The sequence below is a fragment of the Rhinolophus sinicus genome, linkage group LG18 (genome assembly GCF_036562045.2).
Source record: "Rhinolophus sinicus isolate RSC01 linkage group LG18, ASM3656204v1, whole genome shotgun sequence".
Taxonomy (NCBI): Eukaryota; Metazoa; Chordata; class Mammalia; order Chiroptera; family Rhinolophidae; genus Rhinolophus; species Rhinolophus sinicus.
In genome coordinates this window covers 7,378,967-7,390,943 of record NC_133767.1, presented here as the reverse complement: position 1 = coordinate 7,390,943, position 11,977 = coordinate 7,378,967, and the positions used below count along the sequence as shown (strand labels likewise).

Genomic DNA, 11,977 nt, shown 5'->3' with positions numbered 1-11,977 from the left:
TTCAAGCTGGCCTCACTGCTGACATCAGAGCTCTGACTCAGACGATGAGAGATTGCTATTTTAACAAAGCCTCATTTTCATAAGGACAAACAACATATAAACAGGAGATCTAACATTCCTAATAGTCCTGTTATTCCACTTTTAAGATGCCAACAGTAGACAAAAGGGAAAGTTTAACATCAGAACACAGGAAAAGTGTGAAAGGATTTAGAACATATTTTCTTTTTTCTCTGCAAGTAGTAACTCTGGCATCAACTTTATTCATCGCCTAGGGAATATGAAGCCCTTAAGAGTAATAAAGTTACAAAAGAAAATTTTTCACAAAGTAAATGGAACAGGTACAACTATTTAAACTGACTTTAACATTCCTCCACTCAATTCTTTTATATTTGCAATCATTAAATTTATCACAGCAGTGTTAATGCCCGATTAGTTCTGCTTTCTAAATCTTAAGAGCAAGACTTAATGTCAGTTTTAATGCAGGCATTCCAATAATCATAACACTTACATTTATTTGCACCTTAAATCCTGAGAGTGAAAGAGTTTCTTATTACTGTATTAATATGGTCAGAAATTTTCTTACCAACAGGTTCTGAAAGTTCCATGCTAACAGCTGAATTTGAACCTAGACAAGAAATTGAGATATAATATATATTTACAAAACAATATCTAGCTTTACGCACCATAGACAACTTAAAGTTTTCTCAAATTAGATGGTCAGAGAATCACATCATAGAAAATTACCTTCACATAACAATGACTGTTCCTCTTGAGAAGGTTCCACAGGTGCTGTTTAATAGAAATAAGTTCTATTAAAACTTAAGATCTATACATCAGTTTTACTTATATTTTTAAAAACAGTAAAAGCAAGAGTTCAAAACACAACAAAAACTTCAACTTCCAAATTCAGACTAATGGCAACTCACTCAGGTTTTCAAATTAGAAATCACTATCTTCCTTTTTAAAAATCTATCAATCACTGCCAATTAAAACATTTTAAGTAACTGAAGTGTATTCATGAAAGCATGCTTATTCTTTTAATTTGCTTCGTAAACTTTTCCTTTACAGATATTGTAAAAGTAATCTGTAGCCCAGCAGAGATCAAATTAGTAAGTTTTGCTCAACGAATATACTATATTAGTGCTCTAGATTCTCTTTTGGTAGCTCTAGCTCAAGCAAGCTATGATTGGCCCTTTTTAAGAGTCTATAATCATACACATTATCAAGATCCTTGAATAATTACTTGATAGCAATAAAATAAATTACTTCATATAAAAATCCCTGAAATACACATATAAGCCCTGACAACATCTCAGAAAAGGTAGTTACAATGGTGCCAGTTTTGAGTTATATTAGAATTCTAAGATCAAGCAACAATCCAGTTTCCACACCACAAATCTACTTATGACATCACTGGAAGAGACATGTGAGAAATATATACTGATACCCAGTTATGAAGTCTATTTTTTATGTCTGATAAACTTAAAGGATACTCCAATATGAAAGTGCCCTTGCTTTAAAGTATCACCAAGATACAAAAAGACAAAGAATTTGAATCACGTGAATCCTGCACACCAAGAGATAAAGAATAATTAATTCATAACCGCAAAACTCATATTTGAAATCACTGCCCAGAATGTATTAACACCTGTAGGAGTCAAGAAAGGGTTTTGCACCCAATCTTCAATAACACCCAGTGTTAAAGAAAGCAATTTCCTGTCCCTGATAAAGGGCAATTGGGATTTTTTTGATAGAAGTGACATGTCGAGTATCACTCAGGAAAATCATTTCTTCTGTCATAGCACATAGATGAACTAGAGAGGGAATGAAGCCACAAGCAGAAAGACCAACATCACTACTACAAGAAAGCATGCCATTAGGACAGCTGAGCAGTGCAACCAGAGGGGAGGGTTAAGTGCAAAGATAATGGACACAACATCTGACAGGAGAGGAAGAAAGAGTGCAAGGCTAAGATGACCTCGACCTATGTGACCGATTAGCGGGATAGGAGAAAATCATTTGAACTAGGTTTAGAAGGGAACAGGGATTATACTTCAGATATAATAGAGATTTACTTTTTTTTTGTTTTCCTATTACAAAGCAAAGTTTATGGGTAAGGTAAGGAAAAATCATTTAATTTTCTGAGAAAGCCAGGCAGTGCTAAGTGAATGAAGTTCATATGCCACCCGAGAGAGGGAGGAGGCAGCATGGGGTAGTGATGAGAGGCCAGATCTCAGCTGACTCCTGACTTTTAATCATGGCTTGTCACTAACAAATTGTGAGATGCAATTATTTCACAGGAATTATGGAAATGACATGCCATCCACCTGACTGGATTGTTGCGAGGATTAAATGTGAGAATACGTTTGTTTAGCATCAACTGAATAATAGCTGGCACCTGACACCAACAAATGAGTCTTCACCCCATAACATGTACTATCAATTCAATTTTATCAACTCCTATGTACTCAGTATCTATTATGGGCCATACAGGATATGAAGCACTCACAGATCCGTGCAGCGCTGGAGGTGGCGTGGAGGTGGGGGCAGATCACCCTCACTCCAACTCATTGTCACCGAGCTTATGTGCTGAGTGCTGTCTCATTTAAATCCCACCCAAATCCTAGGCAATACTGTCATCACTACCGGTACCATCGAATGTACAGATATAGCAGACTCAACTGGGCTTTTCCAAGTTATACAAGTGCCATCTTGCCTTTCCTCAAACAGCTTTTGTTGAAAATCACTCAGTAAAAGTGAACCGAGTAAGTTATGAAGTACAGTATTTTAAGGCAGGAAAAAGATTCCGACAACTGGTATGGTGGGCTCTATCACCCACTAAGATATCCCCCAAACTGTAACTGAGTTTCTCAAAACCAAACGGTACATACACCTGGCCATCTAGTTCTACCACCAAGCCTTAGATTTACAAATACGAGTATACATGCATAAGGTCTAAGGCACTTCTCAGGACAGTCACATCAGTCGTGAGACCACCTCCATGGCTGCATAATGCAGCATAATGCAAAAAACCTGTTCAGGGTTTTAGTTTTCAAAACACTCTACACTTATGTTTGTCTTAAGTTTGTAACGCTCACAGAGGCAGAGACAGAGTCAAGTACCACAAGCAATGAAATGCTTAATACACATAACGATGATACTAAAGGGCTCAAACTAAGAAGCAGACCAGAGTTTAGCTGTGCTGGGAAAAAGCTTTCCACATACTAAGATCACAGATCACATTATAATAGACCTAATGACAATGACAGCAACATTTGCCAACTGATATTTTTCAAATCATGGGCCAGAAAAATCACAGATATAGCAAGATATTCTTTAAACTTCTCAATATTGTTGAACCCAGTCTTCACACATGCACAGGCAACCCTCTCCCTTCATCTCCTCCGGTCTTACTCAGAATGCACACCACGTCCCGGTTTTCCTGACTACTGATGAGCAGGGGCTTAGAATCCCCCCAGGCCCAAAGTCACTGGTTCATGGTTAGCAAACAGATGACCACTAGGGCTCGATTTCTCAGGTGCTGCATGGTTCACGTCTGCTGGTGAAAGAGTAGTTAGTAAACCTCCTGAGGAATGAAATTATGGTTGTGGATCTTCCAATGGTATCTCCATGTTAAGAAACACACCCTTATCAAATAGTCAAAAGAAGGACAATTCTAAGTGGGAAAGTTACCTGAGTGTACCAGTGAATAAAACCGTCATACCCCAAATTAAAAGGAGAAGCTAATACTATTGTTTATGATAGAGGAAGACTAATGAGCTGGCTGTGATACTAGGTATATTACCACAAATTTAAAAACAAGGACAGATTTTACCAGAAGACAGGCAACAGTACTACCTGTGGTGTAACATAGATGATAATCTGGATTTTTAAACTGTTAGTTAAAATTTGATCGTAGTGAGTGAAATAAGCCAGCCAGACACAAACGGTCACAAGTTGTATGATTCCATTAGAATGAAATACGCAGTACAGGTGAAGCCGTAGAGACAGAGAGCAGATTGGAGGTTGCCAGAAGCTAGGCGGAAAGGGAAATGGGGAGTGACTGCTTAATGGGTATGCGTTTCCTTTGGGAGATGAAAATATTGTGGAGCTAGATATTAATAATTATACAAAACTATGAATGTACTCAATACCACTTGACTGTTTGCTTTAAAATGGTTAATTTTATGTGTATTTCAGCTCAGTTTTTGAAAATATAAAATTTCTTTCCTTTTTTTTAAAGATTTGTTCATGGATCAGAGGACTTGAACACGATGACTATTTCACCAGCTCATCGATACAGCACAAGTTAGTCAAGGACGTCCGTGCGGTAAGTAATGAAATGCCATCATTTGATTCAAAGTATGTTTTAAACACAGGTGTTTTGCCAATTCTTAAAAAGTGCTTATTAATCCATATTTCGTAAATCAGCAATTTAAATCTGTACTGCTTTAGATATAAAATTAATCTTTAATCTTTACACACTAAACAGTGCTATTTAAAATAGCCATCCTAACTCAAATTTCTTAGTCCTGTTACCTAAATGGTGTGTTCATTAAAGGGAAAAAAAGAGAGAAACAGTGCGACAAGATTCCGTCCAATACAAGCTTCTGCAGTAACAGAAACATTCCGTATCTGTGCTGTAATGACAGTCACTAGCCATGTATGGCTATTAAGCATTTGAAATATGGCTTCTGTGAGGGAGGAACTGAATTTTAATTTTTATTTAATTTTAATTAATTTAAATAGCTACTTGTGATTCTCAATTATGGTACAAATTTGTCTTACCGGATTTTCTATTTCTATACCACTCCCAACCCATCCCATCACCCTGAAGGACTAATGGTCTCTCTTCTGAACGCCTCTAATATATGACCCTTCTTTCAATTACAGCACTTTTATTATTAGTTCTTGTTCCCTAGGAGATTATATAGCTTCAGAATGACTGTGGTTTTCTGAAATATGGAGACTTTTCTCTCTACTCTTGTAGTCTCCAGGGTTGGCAGTATACTGTATAGAGTAAAAACATACAATTGATTTATACTGAATTAACTTCAGTAGTTTTCTTTTGAAAACTACTAGCCCCTTGTAGTCTTATCACTTCACTTTTCTTACCATCCCTAGTGTCTACATGTTTACTGCATTTCCATTAGGGTTCAGTAGAGTAAAAACAATTTCATACGGGCCAATTTTCTAAGATGGGTTTTAGAGAAATACAATATCCACGACATATTACAGACTGAGTAAGTAAGTAAAAATTCTCTAGCACGCAGGTAACCATATAGTCTTACCAAACTTGCACGCTGAGGTATTTTTCTCCCTCAGACAATACTGGAATATAGTAAAAGCAGACCTCCGAAAGAAAAGACCACAGAACACATACAAATATCCATGGTGTTGCTTTAATTACCTAACACTCTAAAAATAAAAAGGCACAACACTACAGACAGTGAACGGAGCTGTTCAAAGTGTTTTCTATCTTCATTTCCTAAAATGCAGGAAGAAGCAATTTCAAAATATTGCTTTAATTAGAACATTACCACTCTGCTAGTACTGAGACAAACATGGAGACCACGCCGTAGTCCACAAACTCATGGGCCCAGTTTCTGAAAAAGTGTCTCAGCCAGAAAGATCTTTTAACATCAAATCACAAGGAAAAGACTAGCAGAGTCAGTATTACTAGAATAAGCTTTGAAATCAGACCTAGATTGAAGCCTAGCTCCTGCGTTTATTCATGGATTCACCTTGCTAATTTATTTAACTTCTGAGCTTTAATTTTCTTATCTATAAATGGGCCAACAGTCCCTATACCTCAAGAGATTGTTGTGAGGATAAGGGCATATTAAGCACATGGTAACTGCTCAATAAATTATTACGAAGCATTTCAAAGCCCCATAATAATTACAAACACTTTTTTTTTTTCATTAAATTTATTGGGGTGACAATTGTTAGTAAAATTACATAGATTTCAGGTGTACAATTCTGTATTACATCATCTATAAATCCCATTGTGTGTTCATCACACAGAGTCAGTTCTCCTTCCATCACCATATATTCGATCCCCCTTACCCTCATCTCCCACCCCCCACCCCCAATTACAAACACTTTTAAGAATCAAATATAAGAAAGGCAATTCCAAGGCCGCTTGCTCAGAAAATCCATACTGGTTGTAGTAATTAGCTCTTGGCAAGTTGTTTTCCATTGTTAAACAGCATGGTGTGGTGGAGAGAGCACTAACCTTGCAGTTGGCAAATTTGAATTCTAGACTCAACTGTGTCATTAATTCTTGTGAGTGACCTTAGGCATTCACTTCGCATCTCTAAACTTTATAAAATGAGGAGATTGTATTACTTACTCGCTAAAGCAATGCTAAGCCAATACTTATTCCGTCGCTAAAGCAATGCCAGTACCAATACTTATTCCGTCGCTAAAGCAATGCCACGTACCAATACTTATTCTGTCGCTAAAGCAATGCCACGCCAATACTTCGCTAAAGCAATGCACCAATACTTATTCCGTCGCTAAAGCAATGCCACGTACCAATACTTACTGTTAAAGCAATGCCACGCCAATACTTACTCCGTCGCTAAAGCAATGCCGTCCAATACTTATTCTTCGCTAAAGCAATGCCACACCAATACTTATTCCGTCGCTAAAGCAATGCCCGTACCAATACTTACTCCGTCGCTAAAGCAATGCCATACCAATACTTACTCGTCGCTAAAGCAATGCCACTCAATACTTACTCCGTCGCTAAAGCAATGCCGCGTACCAATACTTACTCCGTCGCTAAAGCAATGCCATGTACCAATACTTACTCGTCGCTAAAGCAATGCCACTCTAAGAACCTACTTATTCCGTCGCTAAAGCAATGCCACGTACCAATACTTATTCCGTCGCTAAAGCAATGCCACGTACCAATACTTATTCCGTCGCTAAAGCAATGCCACGTACCAATACTTATTCCGTCGCTAAAGCAATGCCACGTACCAATACTTACTCCGTCGCTAAAGCAATGCCACGTACCAATACTTACTCCGTCGCTAAAGCAATGCCACGTACCAATCGGCAGAGTAACTAAGTCCCCTAAGTTCCCTAAGTCCTCCTGCTCCAGCCATTCAAGCATGAAATGAGCCCAAATCTAGAAATTTAATAATCAGTAAGTCAAGGTAGGAAAAGAAGTAACACTCCAGGAAGAATACTTTTCCCTGATCTCCTCTGCCTACTCTATTCCGTTTACTGTGCTACAGAAGCCTGAAAAATCCTTCATATTACAACGGTTATTGCAGGTATCTGTTATAGGAAAAGGAAAAAAAATCTAAAGCCAAGAACCTTATCTGTCATCTAAACTTATCTATCCATCAACAGGTAACATTTAACATAACAATAAAGTGTAAGAATCCATCTGGAGGAAACAAGCATGACTACTTTCATTCTGTTATGGTCTCTACTCTGGGGCCCTGAAGAGGTCCCCTTTGAAACTACTCAGTGATGAACAAGCATCCACCAAGTAAGGATGGCTGCATAACTGTGAATAGACTAAAAATGAATGAACTGTACATTTTAAAAAGGTGAATTTTATGGTATGTGAATTATATCTGGATCATTAAAAAAAAGAAGAAAGAAAATCCCCCTGCACAGTAACATTCAGCAAAACCCAAACACTACAAAACAGAACATTTCTCTTTAAAATTCATGTTCCACAATACAACGTAGCACATTTTGGAGACACATCCTCCTATGAGGACCTACTGAGGACTGCTAGTTTATTCTATACTTATTTTTCAATGGCAGTGTTTAAAGGTGTTAAGGATAGAATGGTGGAAAGAACACTACACCATTACTTTCGAAGTTGTGGCTGTTCTAAAATCCAAGGGCTATGGTCTGAATGTTTGTGTCCCACCCAGCCCCCTGTACCCCCAAATTCTAAAGTTGAAATCCTAAAGCCTGAAGTGGTATTAGGTGGAGCCTTTGGGAGGCCCTAGGCCATGAGGGTCAGAGCCCTCACACATGGGAATAGTTAGTGCCTTTGTAAAAGGCATCAGAGAGCTCCCTTGCCCCTTCTGCCCTGTGAGGACACAAGTCAAGTCTAATATCTGAAGAGGGCCCTTGCCCAACCAGACTGGCACCCTGATCTCAGATTTCCAGCCTCCAGAACCGTGAGCCATACATTTCTGTTGTTCATCAGTTACCCAGTCTGTAGTATTTTGTTATAGCAGCCAAAGGACTAAGACCCCAAGTAACCTGAGTAACACTGCTAAACCTGTTTCTCATTTAATTAAAAACAACAACAAAAAAAACAAAAAACACTGCATAGGTGCAAATCGGAACTTAAAATAAGTACAGTCTATCACAGAAAATGTTTGTTCTAGTACATGTAATCCTTGTCTTCTGTATTTTCATCCACTTCAGGACCTCTACTTGAAAGAGCATGCCTTAGCCAATCCACGTGGGTATGTAGAGGATGCACTAAAAAGAATGACACTTAAGTGGGTTCTACTTAATCATTTCTTTGGAACCCTATATTACATTTTTAAAGAGATCCTAGGTCAACACTGAACTTGGCATGGCTGGAAACAGGCGTAACCAGCAGCCTTCCAGGGAAGGTGAATGACAGTATACAAAAGCATCTTCCTCTACTGGTTGCTCAAGGCACCCCTATAAGTAGTAAAGAAAAGAAGGAAGGGACTAGGGAAGGAGGGTGGGAGGGAGGGAGGAAAGGAGGAAAGAAGGAAGGGAGGAAAGAAGGAAGGAAAAAGAAACAAACTAGCCCATTTTCAAATGAAATAGATACTCATCATAGACAGACATATTTTAAATCATTCATTCTAGTGCTCTATCTCTTGACACCTTCAAAAGCTCTCCTTGTATCTAGTTTAAAAACACACCCACCACAAATTTCAGCTATGGCTTAACAAAAGGAAACATGCTAGCCCTACTGTCTGTTTCCTCACTATAAAAAACTGCAAACTTTATGGTTCCCCCTTTATAAATGTCAATCTAAGTGTTATTTCCATTTTTTCTCCTGCTTCGTCCAAGCTTAGCTCTCTGCTCTGATGATGACCTGAATGGACTGTAACATGCAATCCAAGAGTTGCACCGAACTTGGGACCTCAATTTAGAAAATCCATTCTTTTCAAATAGATATCCTACAGAGGATTTTTTTTTTTTTTAACATTAACTGATGTTTTGTAGAAGCAGCTGGTAAAGTCAGTAACACCAAAACAGGTTTCTGATAAAAAAGAAAAAGTTGACCATAATATAGGGGCTTTTCTTATAACCACTTCCCTACACCTTTTTACATCTCTAACTTCCAGCAGTGCCACAGAGAAAAGGATTAAGAGTAAAATTGCAAATTAGCAAATATCAGGAAGAGGAAAAAGTTCTCCTGCGTAAGAGGTAATGCCTAGTCACTCAACAATAACCACCACTCCACACTGGCTGATGGCTAGATAGGCTGGAATTGCAGCTTTAGGTCTAGCTAGTGTGGTGCTGGTGGCTCTAGAATAAGGAGGGAGGGACAAAAAGAAAATGTCTGGATAAACGGGATCTGCATGATAAGGTACGGGAAAGAAGCACTTTTAGGAGCTGGTAGGTGACGTAGTTTAGATAGGCAAAATGGCTTGATCTCAGCAAAGAAATAAAAGCTAAGTTTCCTTGTGCAAAGGGAAAAACATCAACTGCCCACAAGTAAAAGAAATATCAGTCACTAAAACAACCAAACCCCAACTGTGTGGTCACATACGTACTTTGCAAAAGTTATTTCTCCAAATTTTTTGCCCCTAGAGAAAAAACTGTAGCAAAAGTTTCTCAAGAAACCAAACTCAGAGTTATAATGTCCACTTATCTAAGAAAGACTACTGGTTGGTCAAGTCTCCCCTGTAAGTATTATAGTTCTATATAACACAGAACTCAAAAAAGAAATCAATCTGCTTTCACAAATTGTTGGGAACGGCTATGATCCTGTCCCATACTCTGACTATAATGCAAGGACTTTCAGCCTTTTCCTTTCTTTTTCTCTTTAAGCCAATACTGACAGTTCCTAAAATAAGCACCTTTATATAGGGAGAATACTTAAGTTCACTCATTTGTTATTCCTACAAAATCAGTACCTGAAAGCATGCTATCACTTAAGCAGCCCCTAAATACAGGAAGATTTTTAAAGATCGAACTTAACCACAGAAAGTTATGTGTGGTAGCTATAGTTAGAAAAGCACGTGATTATTAAGTTATAACAAACGCTCGAGTGTCTGAACATACTAATTACTGACACACGAACAGAGAAACAGTGAGGTATACCAAGCAACCTGAATAAGGTAAACGATTTTAACGCAATGAAAATCATAAACGTGTCACTGACAAGGGGAAAAGTCCAACTCCCCCTTAAGAAAAAGGGCACACAAATTAATGTAGTTTCCCACCCACATTAACATTAAGTGAGGAACTCTAATTTTGTGACACTCTGAGCTTTACGAGCTTACAGGATGGTAAGGATGAAAAAGATCTTTGTATTGATAGCCAACAGTTTCTGCCGGATCACAAGACTGCAATGCATCTTGGGATTCCTACAGGCCGGTTCGGTGCCATAGACATTTAACACGTAATCACAGCTTCAATAATAGAAATTACAGCCAGAGACGCTCTCTGGCCTAGGCCTCAGGTGAAGGGAAAACTCGAGCATTCGTCCTCCCCAACTCCTCGAATTTCTCCACCTCCAACCAACAGACTCCTGACTCCATCTGCCCTCACTGCTAGGCCTCGCGTGGCTGACCGCCGCCGCCCCCCGCTCTGTCCCCTCCGGTTCCCACATCCAGTGGGTAACTGTGGCCCTCGGGGGAGGAGAGGGCCTCAGGCCCCGCCGGTGTCCCCGGCGCGCCTCTCCCGCCCCAACGGGCCCTCAGCCGCGGCCGCCCCACGCAGGCCGCCCCACCCAGGACTGGCGACGCCGCTGTCAGCGCCCCACGTGCCGTCGAGCCCACGGCCGCGCGTCCCCTGGCCCTGCGAGGCGCCGCCTGACCGCATCCCATCCCCACCCCATCCCGGTGGGCGCCGGCCCCCAGGCCGCTGCTCCCGCCCTAGCAGCCGGCCTCCGCCCGCGTCCCGGCCTTTTACCCGAAGGGCCTCCCGCGCCGCTGCCGGCTCCGTGGTTGTTGGCGGTGGCGCCAGCTGAGGGAGGTGGCGGCTGGGCCGGGCCCCGCAGGAAGGACGGCACGAACTCAGCGGCGTGGACGTTGGGCACGAAGGGTTTGGCGTTGACGTTGAGCTGCCGGCTGAAGGCCGCACTGAGATGTTCACGCTGGGCCTCGGCCGCCGCCGCCGCCAAGGGGCCGCTGGCGCTGCCGGCGGCGCCGCACGGCCCCGGCCCAGGGGCTTCCATGTCTGCCTGGTCCCAGCAGTCGGGCGCCGAGTCGCTGCTGCTGCTGCCGCTGCTGCTCCCGCCGCCGCCGCCGCCACCACCACTGCCCGGATCCATGATCGGGGGGGCCGTGTGTGTGGTGAAGAGAGGGCGGGAAATGGAGGCGGGGGCGACCGGCCGGGAAGGAGCAGGCCGCACTGACCCCGAGAAGCGGCGAGGCAGAAGGGCCAGGGGCTAGCGACACAATCCCCGGCGTCGTCGCGGCGGCAGCTCGGGTCTCCACTCCGCACACGCGACGACGGCGGCGGTAGCTCAACCCTCCTCGTGTGTGCGAGCGGATCTCCTCCCACCCAACCCCAACCACCTCCGACCGCCTCAGCGCCAACCCCACGCCCGGCGCGGATTGAACCTCGCCGCCAGCCGTACCTTCGCCTTGGTAGTCTCGGCTCTGTCCGTTCCCGTTTCCGGCTATGGAGCGCAGCTGAAGACGGAACTACGAGTTCCGGCAGTGCCCGCGCGACCCTGTTGCGGTTTTCCCGGGGGCCGACGGGAGTCGAAGTTCCGGGGGCCGGAGCAACCGGAAGCGACTCGGGCTCCCAGCAAGCAGTGCGAGGGGGCGGA

At 42.0% G+C, this 11,977-nt stretch overlaps 2 protein-coding genes across 3 annotated transcripts in view; one reads left to right on the top strand and one right to left on the bottom strand.

Annotated features, from left to right (window-relative positions):
• GSPT1 (G1 to S phase transition 1) overlaps positions 1–11,723 on the bottom strand; it is a 30,780-nt gene extending 19,057 nt beyond the window's left edge. For both annotated transcript variants that reach the window (XM_019715150.2, XM_019715151.2), the window contains exons 1-3: positions 11,113–11,723; positions 745–789; positions 584–625 (exon numbers count right to left, since the gene is read on the bottom strand). In XM_019715150.2, coding sequence (XP_019570709.2) covers positions 584–625; positions 745–789; positions 11,113–11,473 — 448 coding nt within the window. In that variant the 5' untranslated portion in view covers positions 11,474–11,723. The remainder of the gene's footprint in view (positions 1–583; positions 626–744; positions 790–11,112) is intronic.
• TNFRSF17 (TNF receptor superfamily member 17) overlaps positions 1–11,977 on the top strand; it is a 78,667-nt gene that overhangs the window by 23,197 nt on the left and 43,493 nt on the right. Inside the window, exon 2 of the mRNA XM_019715156.2 lies at positions 4,244–4,330. The gene's annotated coding sequence lies outside the window, so the exon portion shown is untranslated. The remainder of the gene's footprint in view (positions 1–4,243; positions 4,331–11,977) is intronic.